The 22,051-nt window shown below is 40.8% G+C and overlaps 1 protein-coding gene across 4 annotated transcripts; it reads left to right on the top strand.

Annotated features, from left to right (window-relative positions):
• Nucleotides 1-5,053: 5,053 nt before the first annotated feature.
• On the top strand, nucleotides 5,054-21,623 carry LOC127586317 (short coiled-coil protein). 4 transcript variants are annotated; one of them, XM_052044172.1, is made up of 5 exons: nucleotides 5,742-5,915; nucleotides 9,948-10,112; nucleotides 10,902-10,973; nucleotides 18,757-18,840; nucleotides 18,941-19,071. In XM_052044172.1, coding segments are annotated over exons 2-5 (273 nt in total). In that variant the 5' UTR covers nucleotides 5,742-5,915; nucleotides 9,948-10,111; the 3' UTR covers nucleotides 19,057-19,071. The 4 variants fall into 4 exon arrangements, with proteins under 4 accessions (XP_051900152.1, XP_051900132.1, XP_051900124.1 ...); XM_052044164.1 differs by lacking the exon at nucleotides 18,941-19,071 and adding an exon at nucleotides 20,786-21,623 and having other exon boundaries at nucleotides 5,753-5,915; XM_052044192.1 differs by lacking the exons at nucleotides 5,742-5,915; nucleotides 9,948-10,112; nucleotides 18,941-19,071 and adding exons at nucleotides 5,054-5,117; nucleotides 20,786-21,623.
• Nucleotides 21,624-22,051: the final 428 nt, after the last annotated feature.

Genomic DNA, 22,051 nt, shown 5'->3' with positions numbered 1-22,051 from the left:
TACCCATTGGCAAACTAAATTGGAGCATATATTAAAAGCAAACAGTATATTTTGTGCTATGTTTTTACTTAAATGTTGCTATACCAATCTCTGTGCATGGTTGGTCATTTTTATTGGATAGAAATTCTCTAGGAGAGTCATTATAAAATCTTGGTCCAGATTTCTTCATGAGTTACAGGAGTAGGCCAGTTGGGTCTTCAAGCCTGCTCTGCCATTCAATAGGATCATGGCAGATCCAATCTTGGCCTGAACACCACCTTCCCACTCTCTTCATACAGAATCTTTTACAAGCTATGCTGTCTCCCAACTCGCATCAGCCACTACTGGCATTCTCTGCAGACATGACTTTATCATGTGTATTGTGTGTCCAAATATTTAAGGCCTTATCCTGAAGGGGAATGCTAGAAATAATGATTCACAGAGGCAAAGCTTTTTAGAAACAATAACCTGGGAGAAGTGTTTGTCGGAAGGATAAGGAGAGGAAATATGAATTAAAATTGCACAATATTAAAGAGGGTGGAGGAACAGAGACATCTCAGGATATGTTTACTGAAAATTTTGAAGATTGTGGGATAAGTACTGGGTGTCACAGTGGTGCAGCCAGTAAAGCCACTACTTCAAAGCACCAGGTACCTGAGTTCAATCCTGATCTCCAGTGCTGTCTGTGTGGCATTCGTGTCTTCTCCCTGTAATTGTGTGGGATACTTCCAGATGCTCCAGTTAGGGTAAGGGTTAGTAAGGGCCTGTTTCCATGCTATATCTCTCTGTGACTCTGTGATTAAGTTGCTAAAAATACGCCTCAGGTCCTCAGCTTATTTGGGGCAAAGATACAAAAACAAAGAAGTTATGCTAAATAGTAAATGTTGATTAAGCCTCAGCTGGAGTATAGGGTTTGTTTTGGTGTTGTAAAGGGTGCAGAAGGTGTTCATTATGATATGGTTAGGGTATGGTTTAAATATGGGTCATTAGATAAAGTGTGTGTAAAGAGTGGGGTTATTCTTAGGATGAAGAAAGTAAAAAGTAAAAAAGAGCTGTTCAAAATCATAGGTGATTTTGCTTTTGTAAGTAAAAGGTGGCAAAGGAGTCAATAATCAAAGGAGTACAATGGAAGTTATACCATCTTCCAAAGTGTTAATGGTTTATTTGCAAAGCAACACACTTAAACTGAAACTTCCTACTCTTGCTACAGACTGACTGTGTGACATTGTTACATTGTTACAAAGTATGCCTCTCACTTTAACACTCCAGTCCAATCAGGTTACAGTATGAACACGCATAAACACACAGAGAATGTCATACTCATGCTTAAAGTCACTTGACAAAGGCTTTGACAAAAGAACTCAAAATGACATGAGGAGCTTGTTTTTTTACATGGCAGATTTTCATAAAGTGGAATTCTTTGCCTGAAAGGCTGGTGCAAGCAGATTAATTAATAATATTCAGAAGAGAATTGGATGAATAGTTGAAGGGAATAAATTTACAGGCTATGGGGAAAGAGCAGGGTATTTGCATTAATGTGATAGCTGTACAAAAGAGCTGGCACAAGCACAATGGAATAAGTGTCCTCGTTTGTTCTGTCAACCTATGATCCTACGGTGTTAAATTTAATATGGAAATGATGGAAATTTATACTTGCCATCATGTGTATCTTAGCAATGCTCAGCATAAGTCCCGATTTAACACCCCAAACCCACAAATTGAAATTCAGCAAAAAAATTGATCCATTTTCAAATAACCTGAAGCCATTGGTTGTGTGTGTTTCCTCACAAACAATCTCAAAAGTTGAGGCAGGGGAATCTGCCAGAATTATTTAATTGACCTTAAATCAGTTATGGTCAAAGATGGATCCTTCAGGCAGATAGAACTCTGTCTTGATCTTATTTCCCCTGGTGTCATAGCTGAGCTGAATATTCCAAAGATAATTAATTTACTGCTTTCAAAGGCTCTTCAGCCAGTCTGAAATGTACATGTGCCCGGTGTCATATTATCTCCAGCCAGGTCATTTCAAAAGTCACCGTGTTAGTTATGTCATCTTAAGTCCCCTAATATGGAAAAATAGGAGAACAGTACAAATGCAGATCAATCTGATGGTTAGGAACAATAATTTTGAAGGATATTGTGAAGAATAATTCTATGTTTATCTCTTGATATATTTTTGTTTCAGTAATTGGTTGCTTGGTTGACCACAAATCTTAAATGCTTTTGCTATTTCTTTGTCCTCCTGTCATCTTATGATGCCCCTTGGCTGTTTTACTTTAGTATTAAATTCAAGTGTGAAGTAAATAAGCAGAAGTATGTTAAAATAATTATGATTAATATTTCTACTGGCAAGTTTGTCTGATGACAAAATGTCACCATGTAAAGGCTGAAGCTCTTCTGTGAAGTTATTCACAGAACCAGAGAATTGTAGACAATGCGTGACTGAAGGAGGGGTTCAGCACATCTTGTCATTGTCAGTCGAAAAAGAGCTACCCAACCTAATCCCACTTTACAGCAGGTCAGTCAATAAGCCACCTAACATGGCATATTTCTTGATCTGTAGTCCTGCAAGTCACAGCTCTTCAAGAACACCTTGAAGTATTTTTTAAATGTGTTCAGGGTTTCTCCTTTTTCACTCTGAAAAAAACATAATTTCCCCTTTAATCCTTCTACCAATTAGTTGAAATCTGTACCTCCTAGTTTTTGAACCCCCAGATAGGGAAATAATTCCTTCCTAGTTAGCTTATGTAGGCCACTCATAACTTTATATGCACCAGTTAAGTCCACCCTCAACATCCTTTGTTGAAAAGGAAACAACTCTAGCTTGTCCAATTATTCCTCATAGCTAAAATTTTCCAGTCCTGGCAACAACCTCAGAAATTTTCTCTGTCCCCTCTCCGGTGCAATCACAACTTTCAAGGAATGTAATGAGCAGAACTGCACAGAGTATTCAAGCTATGCTCCAAACAGCATTGTATACCGTTCTTCCTGTTTTCATGTTCTATGTTTTGGCTAATAAAGGAAAGTGTCCATATGCTGTTTTGACCACTATTGATCAGTAAATACTAATTACTATTTTCATGAATAAATGAAATAAACTGTGGGATTTGACTTGTAAAGCTTGTAAAAATCCCCAAATTGAATGGAATAAAATGCAATGTGACCAAGTCAATGTAAATTGTGGCTCTGCTGATGAGGCAGGCACTAAAGGCTTTAAAAGCTGTTTATCTATTACTGTTTAATATTAAGAAAAATATATAAATCTAATATTAGAATCATATATATAGTTAATAATTAAAGCATGAATATTGCAACACTATATATTCTTTTTGAGACACAAGAGGTTGCAGATGATGGAATCTGGGGTAAAAAACTATCTACTGGAAGAAAGTGGGTCAAGCAGCACCTGTGGAGGCAAAGAGATGGTCGACGTTTTGGGTTGGGACCCTGCATCAGGACTGAGAGTGAGAAGGTAGAGAGAGAAAACCAGTACATAGAAGTGAGGGGAAGTGCTGAGACAGAGGCTGGTAGGTGATGGGTGGAATCAGATAAGGGAGGTATGATGGGGAGATGGAACCAGGTGGGGGAGGGGGTGGGATAGGCTGGAGGGTGATAGGTGGAACATATAGAGGCTGGTTGAGCCAGTTGGGGAGGGGGGGCAGTGAGAATGATGAGCAGATGGGACCAGGTGGGGGAGGAGATGGGAGGGATTTACAAAGGGAGAAGAAAACTAAGTAAATAGGTATGTGGGTGATGGGCAGATCAATCCACCAGGAATACCCCTCTCCCTGAGGAGAGTCAGCGGGCAGGAATTTGTCATGATGGAAGCTGTGATCCCATTAGTGGAGATAGCAAAAGCTTCCGATGTTGGAAGCAGCCTTCATATTTGGGAAGGATATGGAATAACAGGAGACAAATGGGCAGGTGGCGGGGGGAGGGGGTGATGAGTATGGGCAACAAGGGGGTTGGGGGAGAGGGATGAAAAAGGTAAACAAAAGGTGGGCTGGTGGCAGTGGGAAAGGAATACAGGGGGAGTCGGCACAGTAGTGTAGCGGTTAGCACGACATTATTACAGTGCCAGCGATCGGGGTTCGATTCCCGTCGCTGTCTGTAAGGAGTTTGTACGTTCTCCTGTGTCTGCGTGGGTTTCCTCCGGGTGCTCCGGTTTCCCCCCACATTGCAAAGACGTACGGGTAGGTTAATTGGGTTTAAAATGGGCGGCGCAGACTAGTTGGGCCGGAAGGGCCTGTTCCCACGCTGTAAATAAAAAAAATTTAAAAAAATTTTTTTTATATGCATTGATCAGCTGGGGTCTGGCTAAAGCAAGTGGGATTAACAAGACAGGAGAGAGGGAATACAACTACTATTACTGTTGGGGATAAAAATATCATTTGAACTGATCAGACTTTTCACCTACTGTTACTTCAATGTAAATTTTACTGTTTATGTTGGCTTTAAATTTAGTTTTTCCTAACATAAAGGTAGTTTTAGAGTGAACCAAACCGTTCAAAAGGACACTTGTGTGTCATGAATTTTAAATTACTTGTACCAATTATGGTCCAATTTAATGATAGGCAAACGAAACCTAAAGGAGGAGACCAAATGTTTAAAGTAGAGTTGTTTTTATTTAGCTCAGTTTTTTCCTAAGCCATTAGTTGTAAGCTTTAACCTTTAACCAGTTTTCCGGAGAGCTGAAGATCAGGTATCAAGGTACCAGGTACAGTTTCAATTATTCAGCGCTGAGAATCCGATTCGGTTGAATTTGCACCAGCAGATCTTCGGGCTCTCCTTTGATGGTTAGGAAATTGGTCGGTGTCTGCTCGAATTTCGGAAGAATAATATGGATCCAGCTGAAAGTCCAGAAGAGGACGGCACCTTCACGACCATTTCTTTAGCCGATGATTCAGGTAAAGTCTAGTTAATGGGTAACTAGCAACTCAAAGTACATGGGAAATTGACGAGCTTTGGCCGTTGTATGCAATTACTCTCAAAACACATTGATTGAACCTCGTGCACCCAGGACTTTTATGATTTGGAATTAGGATGGCGGACAGATTCGGTGTGGGGAACTATCGTTCAGAGAAGCAGATGAGAAAGGATCAAATGTTGTGTGTGCCTAAGAAAACATACAAATAAAGGTAGTTTTTTTCCCCTTATGGTCACATGTGTAACTATTTCGATGCGGAAAGTATGCTTACCCTCTGTATAAATTCACATTCAAAAGCTCTGTCGGATCATAATGATTGAACAGTCATCGAAGCCGTATCTTCATTACGGCTGCTCTCGGTTCATCATTAGGATAAGTGTTCAATGACATTTGAGCCTTTTATTGCAATTGAAGAGATGGGTGGAAAATTATTCGTTTGGAAACATTGTCAAACTTTGTATTAAAAAAGGTTTCTCAGCGTGGCCCTATGGTGACGTGGCAAAAGCATCTGTTTAGGCTTGATTTCCGACCATAGCTGGTTTGAGTTAACTTACTGATGAAAACAAGTTTTTAATTCAAAGAAGTTGTGATCAAGATTGATGGTTTGCAAATTCTTCTGATGTTTCTCTTTTGTTTGAAGTGGCTTTCAATGAATTAACACATTCATCGAAAGACATGTGAAAACAAAACACATAAGTGAAATAAGGCAGAACTGGATTGTTTAACTTGTTGATGCTGCACTGTTTTAATTGCATTGGGTTTTAACCGGGTGGGAGAGGGTTGTGCTGGCTTGCTGGACAGTGCCGGATGAGTGGCGCCGGATGAATGGCACCGGATGAGTGGCAGCGCCGGCCTCCGCCTTCCTGTTCGGGCGGTTCTCCCTCTGGCGGCCTTCTTGTTCATGGCAGTTCCTTCAGCCTCGACCTTCTCTAAACTGCTCCGAAGCCTCCTTGTTTTCCTTCCGTCCGGACGGACCGATCGGTTGACGGCTGGTGGCCGGGACAGGGAGGTGAGTGCCCGGGCAGGGAGGTGTCGGGTCGGCGGCCCAAGCAGGGAGTGAGCTTTCGGTAGGCGCAGTGCTGTCCCGTCCCGACCCGCAGTTCCATGGGCAGGGAAGGCCTTCCTCAGACCGAGGGGAGAAGCCCCAAGGGGGCAAAGCACCCGGGAGACGTGGGCAAACGAGGATGCAAGGCCCGCCTCAGTCTCTGACCAGTGACTCTTCAAAACTGGCCACTGTGCTTCTCCCTCAGTGTCTGTGCCTAGTTTCTATTCACCAAACCATGGTGGTTTAAAACCCTTGAGTGGAGTCACAGTGTATTTTGAGTTTTGATTTGCATAGGTAGAAATTGGATTACACAGCTTCCTTTTCAGCAGAATGTGATGGAAATTCCATTTTGTGCACAATTGATGCATTTTTTGGACTGCATCATTCGTGAAATAGGACTGGACATTTATGGTTGAAATCCATAAATGCCCAGTGTACTTGATGTTTCCTTTGCATCAGTCATTCATGTAGTTAAGTAAGTCATCGTGCAACATCATGTTTCAGAGACACCCACGTAAATTGTAAGATCCCAAGTCTGGCAAATTACTGTGAATTGGCATTTGCAGAGAGAGCGGGTCTCCATATCGTATGGGTTCCACTGGACTGGCAGTTGCATGGCACTCATCTCATGATGTGAAGTGCTGATAGGCACGTTTGATCTTTCCTAGAAGCACTCTCTGCACAACCTCAAGTGCTCAGGGTGGTTTCATACAGCATGTGTGTCAACCATCAACCACCCATTTACAACAATACTACATTAATCCTATTTCTTTATTCTACCCACATTCTCACCATTTCCCCTGTAATTCCACCAATCACTTACATATATGGGCAAGATGGGGTGGCCAATTAATCCACCAGTCAGCATGTCTTTGGGATGTGGGGGTAAGCCAGAGCACCCGAAGGAAACCCTTAAGATAATTGGGAGACTATCGAAAACTCCATACAAGCAGCACCCGAGGTCAGGATTGAACATGGGTGTCTGGTACTGTGAGACATGGGCTGTGTGCCATCCTATTACTTTGAGCTTAGTTTTAAATACTAATGTTTGATAAATGTTTACCATGGATGCTTCCATGATCATACTGCTGGCAGCTTTTGAATGGAAACTTCAAGCCAGATGGCACAGACAAATAAGGCAAGGCTAGTGACCCAGGAGGATGGGGTACAGAAGTGCTTGCGTACAAAGACCCTATCCTTATTGACTGTAGAGATGTAAGATTTCATGTCTTTGTTTCCAAGAAGCATTGTCTCTGCAGCTTTAGGTTTATCAAGCCAGCAATTACTGAGACATTTGACAGCATATATGCCAGTACTGCTCTAACAGTAAAGGACAAGGTCATGACTTCCTACCCCAGGATCAGTTTGGGTTTCTGTGGCTGATCAGTGTCATGCATCAGTTTGCGGCTCACTGTGGTGCTAGAGAAGGTACTAATGTAGCATAATAGAAGAGACAATATTTCATATATTTTGGCCAGTGGAGGGAATGTGGTCATGTAGCAGTGGATGTGCTAGCTTCATCAGAGTACGCACCGCCATGGGTGGCACTTAACTGAATGAACAGTAGGCGTCAGTTCTATGGCTCTCTGCTTGATGTATCTTGTGAAGTCATGATATGATTTTTGGGGGGGGTAGGTCATTGTGCTATGCTTCTGGTTATCACACTCTTAGAGGTCAGAATTTCCTGCGGCTCCTGATGATTAGCTCCCATAGTGTGTGTATCTCTGTCCCCACTCCATGGTGGTTGTAACGTGTTGGTCCTGTTGATTCCCACTGGAAAGTGCCTTTTAAGGAATAAGCACTACTGTGATAACCACCAGCAGTTGAAGGAAATTCTCAAAGGAACCCTCTGGATGGAAGTGTTTGTCAGGTTCAACACACTGTCATTTCTGCACATTCATTATGATTTTTCTAAATGGACACAAGTGTATGTGGGAGTTCCAAGCCAACATGTTTAGCACTTTGAAAAACAGAGCTAATGAATTCCTAGGCCATAGCGCTTCATATTTATTGAAACTTGAAATCGGAGAATAGCCCAAGGTCCCTTTCTCCATCAGTGCTGTTAATAGATCCCAGCTAAGGTAGAGAAGTTGGGAGCATCACTCTTGGAATTCTTGGTAAACTAATTGAGGGAAAATGGACTGCAGCTGTCAAGTGCTGTGGGTAGGATCAGGATGTATAATGAATCCTGTACACATAGACCATAAGATATAGAAGCAGAATTAGGCCATTTGACCTTTCAAGTCTGCTCTGCAATTCAATCTTGGCTGATTTTTTTTTCTCTTGATGCCATTCTCCTGCCTTTTTGCTCACCTTGAGGACTCTAAGGTAACCATGCTGATTTGGAGCAGCAGCTCTCTCTCAAGAGTTGTTACTATCACAATGGATGGCAGGAGAGAGGTGGAGATATGTACAGTATATCCATTTTTCCACTGGAGTTGTTGGAAGTAGAAGTGTTGAAATTTCTGAGGTCCTTTGTGCAACTTCTGATGTCCAGCCAGGAGCTTACAGCATTGACTGTTTCGTCCATCCCAGCATTCCCTCCACCAATTCATTCATTCCCCTGTTGTGCTCTTCATGATTGAGACATTCCAGCCAAATGTATGATGTATCTGAATAGTGCAGACTAATTTGACAAGACATGTAATCTGCCTGTGAGTGGCTGTTCCTGTTGGAAAAATATAATGGCTTTGCAAGGCGGTCATTAAAAAATCTAAGATCCCTCTCTTGTATGTCTAATCTGTCTTTAAATTTTCCACAACATCTGCATCCACCCCCTCACCCCTCCACCCGACTTGCTGCTTGGAGCAGTTTGTTGTACACCTTTGCCAGCCAACAAAGGTGGTGCTGTGGTAGTCTGGCGTACTGACCTCTACCTTGCAGAGGCCAGATGCCAACTCTCGGATGCTTCCTCCTACCTACCCCTGAACCTTGACCCCACCGAAAAATACCAGGACGTTATCTCCCGCACCATCTCTGACCTCATCGCCTCCATAACTGTGATCTGCATCTCCCCATTGCCAGTTGCTTCAACTCCTCCTCTCACTCCATCACAGATATGTCAGTCCTCGGCCTCCTCCACTGCCGGGAGAATTCTTCTGTCTTTGAATATAGCACAGCCTTTCCAAGATTTCTCCATTTAAAGTTAACTCTGCTGCTGTTCAGGCTCTCACTGGTAGTCATGCAGGTGAATGAATTCGCCAACCTATTCATATGTAAAATAAATGAGCAATGTAATTGTCACACATCCTCTAATGGAAACATTTCTTTTGTAATTGGTGCCAAACACACAGTTATTTCTACATAAATGTATTTGAATAGATTTTACATTGGTTAGGGTTCTCTTTTTTTAAAAAAATCGGAACTCAATGTTCTCTTGCTTGTAGGTTCTGGAAGAAAAAATGCTACTTTCTTTCTAGTATGTGCTTCTGTGCAATTGTTTCCCTCACTAAGTATCTGAACTCTTGCCTGGCAGAAGAGACATCTTGTGCTTCCGATCATTTATTTTTAAATTCTCAACCAACTTCTCGTGGAGCAACTAACAAAAAAAGTATTTTTTTAAATGGAGATGAAGAGGTGTTGGGTGAGATAAATTTAGCAGGGTGAAAGCGGTGGTCACTTTCCCAGCTACAGAAATAAAAAGCAGGTGCTGAAAATAGAACATCAGAATGAAAAGTCATTAATTTTAAATGTTTACTCTTTTTCTCTTTCCACAGATACCACTTGATCTGCTGAGTATTTCTAGCATTATCTGTTTTATTTTCGATTTTCAACAATATCTGGAAATGTCCCAGTGTTTAATGATGAGGACAAATGAACCAATACAGATTCAAGCTAACTCAAATTTTGGGCAAAATGGGCATTTGGGTTTGATGATTATGCTGAATAGATATTGCCCTTTTGAATAATTGTTGTAATAGCTTTCCATTTATAATTTTAAACTTGTACTATTTATATATAATGACATTCATTTTCTCCACTCCACAAACCCCCCAGCAATATTATTGAATTGAAAATCAAAACAACTGCAGTTCCTGGAAATCTGAAATAAAAACAGAAAATGTCAGGCAGCATCTGTGGAAAGAGGGCTGATGTTTTGATCAGAGACATGAATATGACTGACTTGATATAATTGGCTTGACAGAATCTGCTTCAACAGGAGTAAGTAAACAATACCAGTCACATACCACCCTTGCAAATTCATCAGAAGTATCTGCTTTATGGTGTAAGGTGTTGATTTTAAATCTGGTTCCTCAGCTGGCATTCCTCAAACTTTGAACATGGTGTTGACAGGCTTTTTGACGTTAATAGTGCATCATTACTAAATAATCCAGTTGTCACCTGATATCGCTAAATTTACACACTCTCCAGCAGAAGTTATTGATTTGTGAACAGGAGTAGGGGCCATTGTTAAATCTTTCCCCTCCCGAACCTATGGTGCTAAGTTTAACTGCTGTTCCAAATGATACTGAGTAACAGCATTCCCTCCACTACTTTGTACTAAAATTTGTTAATTTAGTAGAGGCTGGGGATTAAACCTGGGATTTTTCTCCTCTGACTTTTGGCAGCACCAGGTGGTATCCTCCCTTGTTTTTTTATTCATTTTTCTGGATCTGAACATTACTGAAAGGCCAGCATTTATTGCCAGCACCTAATTGCCTTTGAAAAGGTGTTGGTGAGCTGCCACCTTGAACCACTGTAGTCCTTCTGGTGAAGGTACTCCCACAGTACCGTTAGGTTGAGAGACCCAGGATTTAGACCCAGAAGGGATGAATGAACATCAAGCTATTTCCAAAGTGTACGACTTGGAGCAGAACTTGCAAATGGCGCTCTTGTACTTCCTGGTGGTAGAGGTCACGGATTTGGGAGGTGCTGATAAGCTGATGTGAGAACCTTCAGTGGTATCTTTAATATTCATAAAGTAAACTTTTGCTTTTTATTTCCTTATAGTGGACTCTGGATCAACAATCTCTGACTCAAATATTGACAGTGAACTGTTTACAATGAATGCTGATATGGAAGGTATGATACAAAATCTACAATGGCTGTTGTTACTTTTCAAATGTAATCTTCTCACCTCTTCTTGTTACTCGCTTTCAGAAAACAGAAGGTTTTTACTGTTCTCCAGTTATTTCTCACAGGGAAGGAGGAGATAGGGCAATTCTTACAAAATCAGCTGTTATCCTTTGGCATTCAGTGCCAAAATGTTACCCTTCTGTCTTCAATCTGGTGCCAGAATAGACATTAATCCTCGGAGCTGTTAAAACCCGAATTTGCATTTTATCTCTGAAATATCTCTATGCCAACACAGTAAGGAATTTTGTGCTTCACAAGGTTAGATAAACAGTAGTTAAGTGAATGACTAATTAATTGTTTTTTGACATTGGTTGAGAGAAGTGTTGCCCAAGGACACCATGCTGTTTCTTAGGTAAAGGATACACAGTAGGCCATAGATTCCTTCAAACCTGTTCTACTACTCAGTTGATCTTCTACTTCAACTTCACTTTATAGCCCTCTCTGTGTATACTGTAAATCTTTGTAGTGTTCAAAATCTTTTCAATTTTAGTCTTCAATTTGCTCAACAACTGAGTCCCCATAGTACTCTGAGACAGTGAATTCCCAAGATCTGCAATCCTTTTGAATGAATAAATATCTCTCCATTTTCACCACATCATCTGTTTCCATACGAGCAGTGGCATCTCCTCCATTGTGTCCAGATTATCAGATTACTTGTTAGTAATCTTGCTAGTACTTACCAGTACTAGTCGAGGGACTAATTTTTCCAATTAAATATCGTGAAGTTCAAAACCCTCATCACAAAATTTGTTCCTTAGCAATTGAATCTGTTTTTTTCCCCAGAAGCTGAGTCAGTCTGTTCACAAACTGGCCTTCCTATTTGGACCCTGAAATGAGCTAGAATAGATGAGAGAAAATCAGTCATGTGGATTTTCAGAAAGCCTTTGCTAAAATCCCACATTGTGTGTAAAATTAAAATGCATGGTATTGGTGTATTGTATTGGCAATGATTGCAAATTGGTTGTTAGGAAATGAGAACAGGAAAACAAATTGGTCTTTTTAAGGGTCCAGGCAGTAACTAGTGGGGTACTGCAGAGATCAATGCTTTGACCTCAGCTATTCATAACCTATGTCAATGGCTTGGATGAGGGAACAAAATGTAATATTTTGTTGTTTGCCAATGACACTGAATTGGGTGAGATAGTAAATTGTGAGTTGGATGCAAAGAGGCAAAGATTGTGAATTGTGAGGATGCAGCAAAGTGACAGATGAAGTGAGTGTGCAAAACTGTAGTTGAGGCAGTATTACATGAACAAATGTGCAGTTGTCTCCTTTGGTTGGAAAACAGGGATTATATTATTTAAATGATGACATGAGACTGCAATACTGGAATCTGGAGCAAAAAAAACAAACTACTGGAGGAACTCAGCAGGTGAGGTAGTATCTGTGAAGGGAAAAAATGGATAGTTGATGTTTTGGGTTGAGACCCTTCATCTGGACTGATTTGAAATTGTTGATGTACAAAGAAACTTGAATGTTCTTGTACGTTAGTCACAGAAAGCAAACAAGTAGATACAGCAAGCAATTAGGAAGGCAAATGGTATGCTAGCCGTTAGAGCAAGAGGCAAGGATGTTTTACTGCAATTATATAGGCCGCCTTGGATCTCCTTATCTAAGAAAGAATATACTTACCCTGGAGGGAGTGCAGCAAAGGTTCACCAGACTGGAGAAACATTAGGTAGATTAAAGTTGTGTTTGATTGAGGTAGAAGAGTGAGAGAGAATCTAATTGCAACCTACAAAATTCTGACAGGGCTAGACAGACAGGATGTGAGAAGGATGTTTCCCTTGGCTGAGATTGTAACAAGGGGTCATTCAGGACTTCATTGAAGAGAATTTCCCTCATTCAGAGAGTGGTGAACCTGTAGAGTTTGGTACCACAGGGGGCTGCAGAGGCTAAGATGCTGAGTGTGCTTAAGAAGGAGATGTTCACATTTCTAGACACAAAAGGAATCAAGGAAAAGAATGGAATATGATAATGAGATGGATGTATTGAACAGCAGAGCAGGCTCAAGGGACCAAATGGCCTACTCCTGCTGCTATATTTCTGTGTTTCTATGTCTCTGTTTCAGACTATGCCTTCACTTAGACCAACTACTTCTAGCTTCCATTACATTGCCTGACTCTGCCCATCTTCAGCTCATTTGCTATTCATCCCTCCCTTATGGTTATCTTTAGACTTGACTTTTCCAGCATACTCTGGGCCAATTACCCATGCTGTGCCTTCCAAGAATTTGAAATGATCCTAAAGTCTGCTGCCAAACCTAACTCGTACAGAGTCCCATTCCCTTATGTTTGCTCACCCACAGTGGCTGCTGATTAGCAACTACTCTTATTTTTAGTTTGTGTGAAGTTCTGAAATTTGTTTTAAAGTCCATCATGACCTTGCTGCTCCCTGCTATATTTGTAAGTTTCTATAACCCTCAGTTGCATGCATATCTTCAGCTCTGGCCTCATAAGTATCCCCGATTTTAATCATTCTATTGCTAGCAGCCATGCATTCTACTGCAAAGACCTAAACCTCTTCATTGCTACATTGCTTTTCTCATTTTAAAAATGCTGCTGGACACCTCCTGCATTTGGCCCAAGCCCCTCCACTCATTTCCTATCCATATACCTGTCCAAATGCCTTTTAAGCACTGTGATTGCACCTGCTTCTACCGTCTCCTCTGGCAGCTTGTTCCATATGCCCACTACCCTCCGTGTAGAAAAACTTGCCCCTCAGATCTCCTTTAAATATTTCCCCTCTCACCTTAAACCTGTGTCCTCTAGTTTTAGACTCCTCTACCCTTGGAAAAAGACTGTGAATATCTACACTGAACATGCTCCTCATGATTTTACAGACCTCCATAAGGTCGCCCTTCAGCCTCCTGCGCTTCAGTAAGAACATTCCCACCCTATCCAATCTCTTTTTGTAACTAAAGCCCTCCGTTCCAGGCAACTTCCTGGTGAACCTCTTCTGCAGTCTTGCTAGTGCTACCATGTTCCTTCTGTAATGTGGTGACCATAACTATACACAATATTCCAAGTCTGGCCTAAACAATGTCTTGTACTGCTGCAACATGATGTCCCAACTCTTATATTCAATACCCCTACCTATGAAGGCATGTAAGCTAAACATCTTCATTAATCTATCCACCTTTTCCAGAGACTGGTGAACTTTCACCCCAAGGTTACTATGTACATCAACGCTTCCAAGGTCTCTGTCATTTATTGTATGTGTCTTGCCAGTAATAGATGACCCAAAATGCATTACCTCACACTTGTCTACATTAAATTCCATCTGCCACTGCTACGCCAAACTTTCCAGTTGATCCATGTCCCTCTGTAACCTTGGGTAACCATCCTTGTTGTCTACAACTCCTCCAATCTTTGTGTCGTCAGCACACTTGATCTGACCACAAACATTTTCGTCCCTAAAATGACAAACAACAAAGGTCCCAGCACCGATCCTTGTGGTACACCACTGGTTACAGACTTTCTGTCTGGACAAACACTACCCTCTGCCTCCTATCACCAAGCCAATTTTGGATCCAGTTTGCCAAAACATCTTGGATCTCGTGTGACTTGATCTTCTGGACCAGTCTATCATGAGGGACCTTGTCAAATGCTTTACTAAAGTCCATGTAGAAAACATCCACTGCCCTACCTTTGTCAATCATCTTCACTGTCTCAAAAAACTCAATCATATTTGTGAGGCAGGACCTCCCCTGCACAAAGCTAGGCTGACTTTCTTTAATAAATCCATGGTTTTCCAAATGTGAGTAAATCCTGTCCCTAAGAATGTTCTCCAGTAATTTCCCTACCACTGATGTAAGGCTCACGAGCACATAGTTTCCTGGTTTGTCCCTTTTGTCCTTGTTAAACAAAGGAACGACATTGTCTATTCTCCAGTCTTCTGCGACCTTGCCTATGGCACAAAAGGGTTTAATGATCTCAGTCAAGGCCCCAACAGTCTCCTCCCTTACCTCCCTCAGTATCCTGGGATAGATTCCATCATACCCTGGTGACTTATCCACCTTAATATTTCTCAATACACACATCTCCTCCTCCTTAATATGGACATGCCCTAGAGTATCAACATATCCATCCCTAATATCGGCATCATCTATGTCCTTCTCCTTGGTGAATACTGATGCGAAGTACTCATTAAGGACCTTACCCACTGCCCTCTGTCTCCACACACAAATTCCCTCCTTTATCCTTGAGTGACCCTACCCTTTCCCTAACTACCCTCTTGTTCCTAATATACGTATAAAATGACTTGGGATTCTCCTTAATCCTACTTGTCAAGAACATTTCCTGGCCCCTTTTTGTTCTCCCAATTTCTTGTTTAAGTTCTTTCCCACTTCATTTATATTCCTCAGGAGCTTTGTCTGATTTCAGGTTCCTAAACCTTACATATGCTTTTTTCCTTTTGACTAAACTTAGAATCTCTCTTGTCATCCAAGATTCCCAAACCTCGCCATCCTTGCCTTTCATCCTCACAGGAACATGCTGGTCCTGAATCAGAATCAGGTTTATTATCACTGACATATGTCGTGAAATTTGTTGTTTTGCAGCAGCAGTACAGTGCAAGACATAAAAATTACTATAAGTTACCAATAAATAAATAGTGTAAGAGGTAGTAATGAGGAATAATGAGGTAATGTTCATGAACCGTTCAGAAATCAGGTGGCAGAGGGGTTGAAGCTGTTCCTAAAACTTTGAGTGTGGGTCTTCAGGCTCCTATACCTCCTCCCTGATGGTAGTAATAGAGGGCATGTCCTGGGTGGTGAGGGTCCTTAATGACAGATGCTACCTTCCTGAGGCACCGCCTCTTGAAGATGTCCTCGATGGTGGGGAGGGTTGTGCCCGTGATGGAGCTGGCTGAGTCTACAACCCTCTGCAGCCTCTTTTGATCCTGCGCATTGGAGCCTCCGTACCATGCAGTGATGCAACCAGTCAGAATGCTCTCCAGAATGCAAGAGTCTTTGGTGATATACCAAACCTCCTCAAACTCCTAATGAAGTAGAGCCACTGGCGTGCCTTCTTCATGATTGCATCAATGTTTGTGCCCAGGAACTTGAAGCTGTTCATCCTTTCCACGACTGACCCTTCAATGAGGACTTGTGTGTGTTCTCCTGACTTCCCCTTCCTGAGGTCCACAATCAATTCCTTGGTCTTGCTGATGTTGAGTGCAAGGTTGTTGTTGCAACACCACTCAACCAGCCGATCTATCTCACTCCTGTATGCCTCCTCGTCGCCAACTGAGATTCTGCCAACTACAGTGGTGTTATTGGTGAATTTATAGATGGCATTTGAGCTGTGCCTAGCTACACTGTCATGAGTGTAGAGAGAGTAGAGCAGTGGGCTAAGCACGCATCCTTGAGGTGAGCTTGCGTTGACTGTCTGCAAGATGTTATTACCGATTGGCACTGACTGTGGTCTCCCGATAAGGAAGTCAAGGATCCAGTTGCAGAGGGAGGAACAGAGGCCCAGGTTTTGAAGCTTGTTGATTAGTACTGAGGGGATGATGGTGTTGAACACAGAGCTATAATCGATAAACAGCAGCCTAACGCATGTATTGCTGTTGTCTAAGTGCTCCAAAGCTGAGTGAGGAGCCAGTGAGGTTGCATCCACTGTAGCCCTGTTGCGAACTCTGACCAGCCAGCCTTTAAAAGACTCCCACATATTAGATGTGGATTTGCCCTCAATCAGTTTCTCCCAATCTACTTCCCCCAGTTCCTGCCTAATGTTATAGTTACCCTTTCTCTAATTTAGCACTTTCACCTGAGAAGCTCTTGTCTTTATCTATAACTATCTTAAAACTTATGGAATTATGATCACTGTTCCCTAAATGCTCCCCCACTGAAACATTGTTCACCTAGACAGGTTCATCCCCAATACAAGGTCTAGTACAGCCTCTAACCCTTGATTATATTGTTTCAAGAAACCTTCCTGGAACTAACAAATTCTGCCCTATCTTTCCTCCATTTTTTTTTTAAGCATGTTAAAAGCTACTTAATCCAGTAAATTTCTCTTAATGATTTACTACTTTCCTGATACTTCAGGTATTGTATCCTCATCCTTTACTGAAGAACAATACCATGTATTTAAAGACTACCCTTTTTTCAGTTTGGAGATGACTTCCAAAAGAAGCACTTCTGTTATAAATGAAGTATAATGCTTCTGAAAAAAATAAACATGAGTTGAATGAGATTCGAGGTGCGGGGAAGACAAAATATAGATTTTTTGGGGTTTGTTTGGCATCTTTAGTTCATTCAAGGGTGATTGCAAAATACTGTTAAAATGGCAGGAGTTAATTACCCCAATTTGATAACTTGGAAAGTTATGATCTTGGATGTTTTATTCCCTTCAATCAATAACACTTGGAGTACTTATGCAAAAATACTCACTTAAATATTTGGATGGGATATAAAAAGGCATTGAACTGAAAATCAGTGGTTTCTGTACTACACCTGATTGAGCAGGCCAACAGACAATCTGCTAAGGCTTCTGCTATTGCTATTCTAGGACTGTCTGTTAAAAGGTGTGAGAAACAGGAGACACACTTTACTTTTCCTTTCTGTGGGGAGAATGTTCACTTCCTACTTCAGCTTCCACTTCAGATGGCATTATTAAAAATGCAAGCTTTTAGTTGCCATGAACGTGTGTACAAGACTGATCTTTAAACTTTTCAACTGCAACTTCATAAATTTCTTATTCAGAAAATAAAATGTTAGATGTTGCACAGATAAAGTTATGCTTTTGATATTGAATCAATTGTTAAACAACCAGGTTTAAGAATGTAATACAAAGCCTGTAACATTTGTGTATTTCCAGTGCTGCATAAACTGCTTTAGCAGTCATCTAAACTTTAAGTATTGCTGTCTTTCAACATGCTTCTAAATTCTTACATAACTTTTTTTGATTATAAAAACGCAGAACATGACCACCAGTCTGGTGTAGGTCTAATGTCCGATGGAGAATGTGTGACGCCATTATTGCCTGTTGATCTTTCAATGGGGTTAATATGCCAATACAACTGTAATAGAACTTGAAAGGTTATTTTGTCTTTAATCGTGCTAAAAATGTATTGGAACTTTAAAATAGTACCTAGCTACAACTTTCTACAAAAGCTAATGCTTTGGCCTTACTATTAAGAGAACCAGTCAATGTCTGAGCTTCTCTGATCTCTTTTCTCCTCGTAGATTTGAAATTTCAGTTGTGTTTAGGGAAGTATAACCAAGGGCTGCATTATTGGGGTCCTTGAATCCAGCAAGTAACTGAAACATATCGTGATTATTTCTATGGACAAAAGAAGTATAGGAGAAAACTTTTAATTATTTTTGAGGCAGTCTAATTCTCAGACTTGTCCTTCTCGGAGCACTTTTATTTGTACTGAGAACTTTATTTGGGCTTGCTTACTATAATGTTTTAATTCAGACCACCCACTATGGCAGGATCTGTACAAATAATTAAAGCCAATGGCTACAATTTGCATTCATTAGCTAGATCTAGCTTTGGCCAATTATAAGGTTTTGGCTTTCATCTTGAAAACCTCCTAATGATTAGCCATAGATCTCTTCATAATTGAGGGATGAAAAGAATGAAGAAGACAACATGGCAACATTTATTTTTAAAGTAACTTTGGATGTGTTGGCTAGTAGTCTTGAATCCTATTTGATTTTTTGTTTGTAGGCTTCTGTGTTTATGATTTGTAAAGTTGTGTAATCTTCCCATGCTAGTAATTGACCCCGAGAGTCAAGTAGAATTAGAAGAGAAGACACGGCTGATTAATCAGGTTTTGGAGCTTCAACATACTTTAGAAGGTAAAGTAATTTGTCTAAATGCCACATGTGAAACAATATGCCTTTTAATCCTCAACAGTCTTCAGTGTAAAGTTGCGTTTTCTCACTTTGCCATCTCCAGATTTTGTGTCCAGCCTCCATGAAGTTTTATCACTTTCTGTCCTTCTCCAACAATTGAACACCTGTCAGAGGACAATCAAATGTACTGCAGAGAAAGGTGGTGGTGAAGGGAAATAAACAGATGAGAGAAGAATATATTAATGGAACAAAAGGTATTGATGAGGGCAGTGCAGTTTAAGTAATCTGCATGGATTTCAGTAAGACCTTTGGAGACTGGTTCAAAAGATTATAGCCCATGAAATCCAGGGCAAGTTAGCAAATTGGATCCAAAATTGGCTTGGTAATAGGAGGATGATGATGGAGGGTTGCTTTTGGGAGTGGAAGCCTGTGGCTGGCGGGGTACTACAGAGGTCAGTGCTGGGACCCTTACTGAAGCAGTAATTATTAATAATTTGATTATGAATATAGGAGGTATGACTAGTAAGTTTCCAGCTGACATGATACAAGGTAGTGCCGTTGATGTGACGAGGGTAGCTGTAGGCTATACCACGATATTGATCAGTTGGTAAAGGGTCAATCTTGATAAGTGTGAAGTGATGCACTTTGGGAGATCTAATAAGGGTAGGGCTCACATGATGAATGTTTGGGTCTTGGCATGTATTGAGGAACAGAGAGACCTCTGTGTTCAAGGATCCCAGAAGATGGCAGTACAAGTGGATAAGGAAGTGAAGAAGGCATATGGGATACATGTCTTTATCAGCAGGAGCACAGAATATAAGGGCAGAGAGGTAATGGTACAAATTTATAAAACATTGGTTATGCCGCAGCTGGAGTTCTGCATACAGTTCTGGTTGCCACACTGTAGAAGGACCATGATTACACCGGAGGGTGCAGAGGAGATTCACCAAGATGTTGTCTGCGATAGAGCATTTTGGTTATGAAGTGGGATTGAATAGGCTGGGTTTGTTTTCCTTGGGGCAGAGGAGCCTGGGGGGGACCTGATAGACGTATACAAAATTATGAGGGGCATAGGTAGATAAATAGTAGGAAACTTTTCCCTGTAACAGGCATATCTAAAACCAGAGGGCATAGGTTTATATAGGGTAAGGGGTAGGAGGTTTAGAGGGAATCTGAGGAAGAACCTTTTCCATCCGGAGGGTGGTTTGAATCTGGAATGCACTGCCTGAGGGGGTGATAGAGGAAGAGACCTTCACAACATTTAAGAAGTAGCCATATGAGCACTTGAATTGCCAAGGCACAGAAGGCTGTGGACCAAATGCTAGGAAATGGGATTAGTATAAATAGTACATGATGATCAGTATGGACATGATGGGCTGAACAGCCTGTTTCTGTTTTGTTTGCTTCTGAAAGCATTGTTCTCAATCCTCATCCTTCTGTGTCACAATATCATTGCCTGAAATCTCAATGGAGAAACTACATGTAAGGAGAAACATTTTTGCGAAGAGAATCATTTTATTCCTGCTGAAAAACACGATGATGCTGGAGGAACTCAGCAGGCCAGGCAGCATACGTAGAGAAAAGCAGGCGGTCAACGTTCAAGACAGGTCCTGAAGAAGGGTCCTGACCTGAAATGTTGACCGCCTGCTTTTCTCCACAGATGCTGCCTGGCCTGCTGAGTTCCTCCAGCATCATCATGATTTTCATCTAGATTTCAGCATCTGCAGTCAGTCCTTTGATTCTCTCGTTTTATTCCTGCCTCTCACTCTAGCTGAAATGTTAAAAAAAAATAATTGCCTTTGGTCATAGTCAGCAGCATTTTGCTGGGTAGAATTGGCAAAGTTTATTTCTGTACCAATTTAAAATACTAGAGTACAATTCCACAATTTGCTGTCTTTTATATTCCAGTCAACTGTTAAGCCTTAATATTTCTCTTTTGCTTACTCAGAGCTGTCTGCACGTGTGGATGCTGTAAAAGAAGAGAATCTGAAACTAAAATCTGAAAATCAAGTTCTTGGACAGTACATAGAAAACCTTATGTCAGCTTCTAGCGTTTTCCAAACAACAGACACAAAAGGCAAACGAAAGTGAGGGCTGGCTTGATGTTCACATAGTATGTTCGTATTCTATAGAATATCATGATTCATTTCTTTTTCTTAGGTATTTACAACCTGTAAAACATGTCTGGCACGAAATTTTTAAGACTGTGTATTCTTTCTATATTGACCTCTAGGAATTTATCCAAGACCATGTTATTTGAAAACTCCACTGATCTTAGCTGGTTGGCCCCTGTTAACAAGCTTAAACTTAGTAACATGTTGAAGCATAATCCTTAACATTTAAATGCTTCCATAATTAACCTGATTATTACAGTACGTGGGGTATCTTGTTGGAAATACTCAGCAGGTCAGGCAGTATCTGTGGAGAGAGAAAATTGTTTCTGACCTCGAGTATTTCCAGCATTTTCTGTTTTCAGGTATCCAGCATTAATAGTTTCTCATTTTTCTTTTTTTTTTACTTTGTTGGTACAGCATGTCTACACTTTTAGTACTGGAGCCCTAGAATCAAAATAATTTATATGTTCCTGTTACCTCTAGTTTTAACTTGACTTAGGTGCAAGGTATAACTTAGATTAAGAAAAAAGTGCAATATAATGTTAACATTTAATTGTCTTAACATTGCATATGCTGATCAGAAAATGCATGAGATTTTTAAAACTGTACAATGGCCTCCTTCATGTATAGTGAGGTAATGCTTATAATTCTATGCTGTTTGTACTTGTCATATTAAAATTGGAGCTTATTTTTTAAGTTGCAGGGCTCTGTTGTTTCTTTAAATTCAAATTAATTGGCTAACTTTGTTCATAATAACTGGCATTTAACAGATTTCTCCAAGACACACATTACCACCACCAATGAAAATTTGAATTTGAAGCATGTGTTTTACGGTACTAAACAAAAGGTCAAGGAGTGCAGGAATTTATTTAAATACTATCTAGCGGATTCCCTTAAGTATTTTCCCTCCATACCTGTGAGACAGAAGTTACACTTGTGGGGGAAAAAAAAATAGGTTGTAGGATGTGTAAACAGGCTGGAGCCTGCATCCTTTGTGATTTAATTATGCACGTGCACATAAAGGGTAACCTAGTCCTGTAAAATAGAGATTTTCCACTTTGCCACCTGCATGAAGCACACATGGAGAAACTGCACATTTC

This window comes from Pristis pectinata, chromosome 2 (assembly GCF_009764475.1).
Source record: "Pristis pectinata isolate sPriPec2 chromosome 2, sPriPec2.1.pri, whole genome shotgun sequence".
NCBI classification, from domain to species: domain Eukaryota; kingdom Metazoa; phylum Chordata; class Chondrichthyes; order Rhinopristiformes; family Pristidae; genus Pristis; species Pristis pectinata.
Note: the sequence above shows the minus strand (reverse complement) of the source record. Positions and strands in the feature narration are given on the sequence as shown.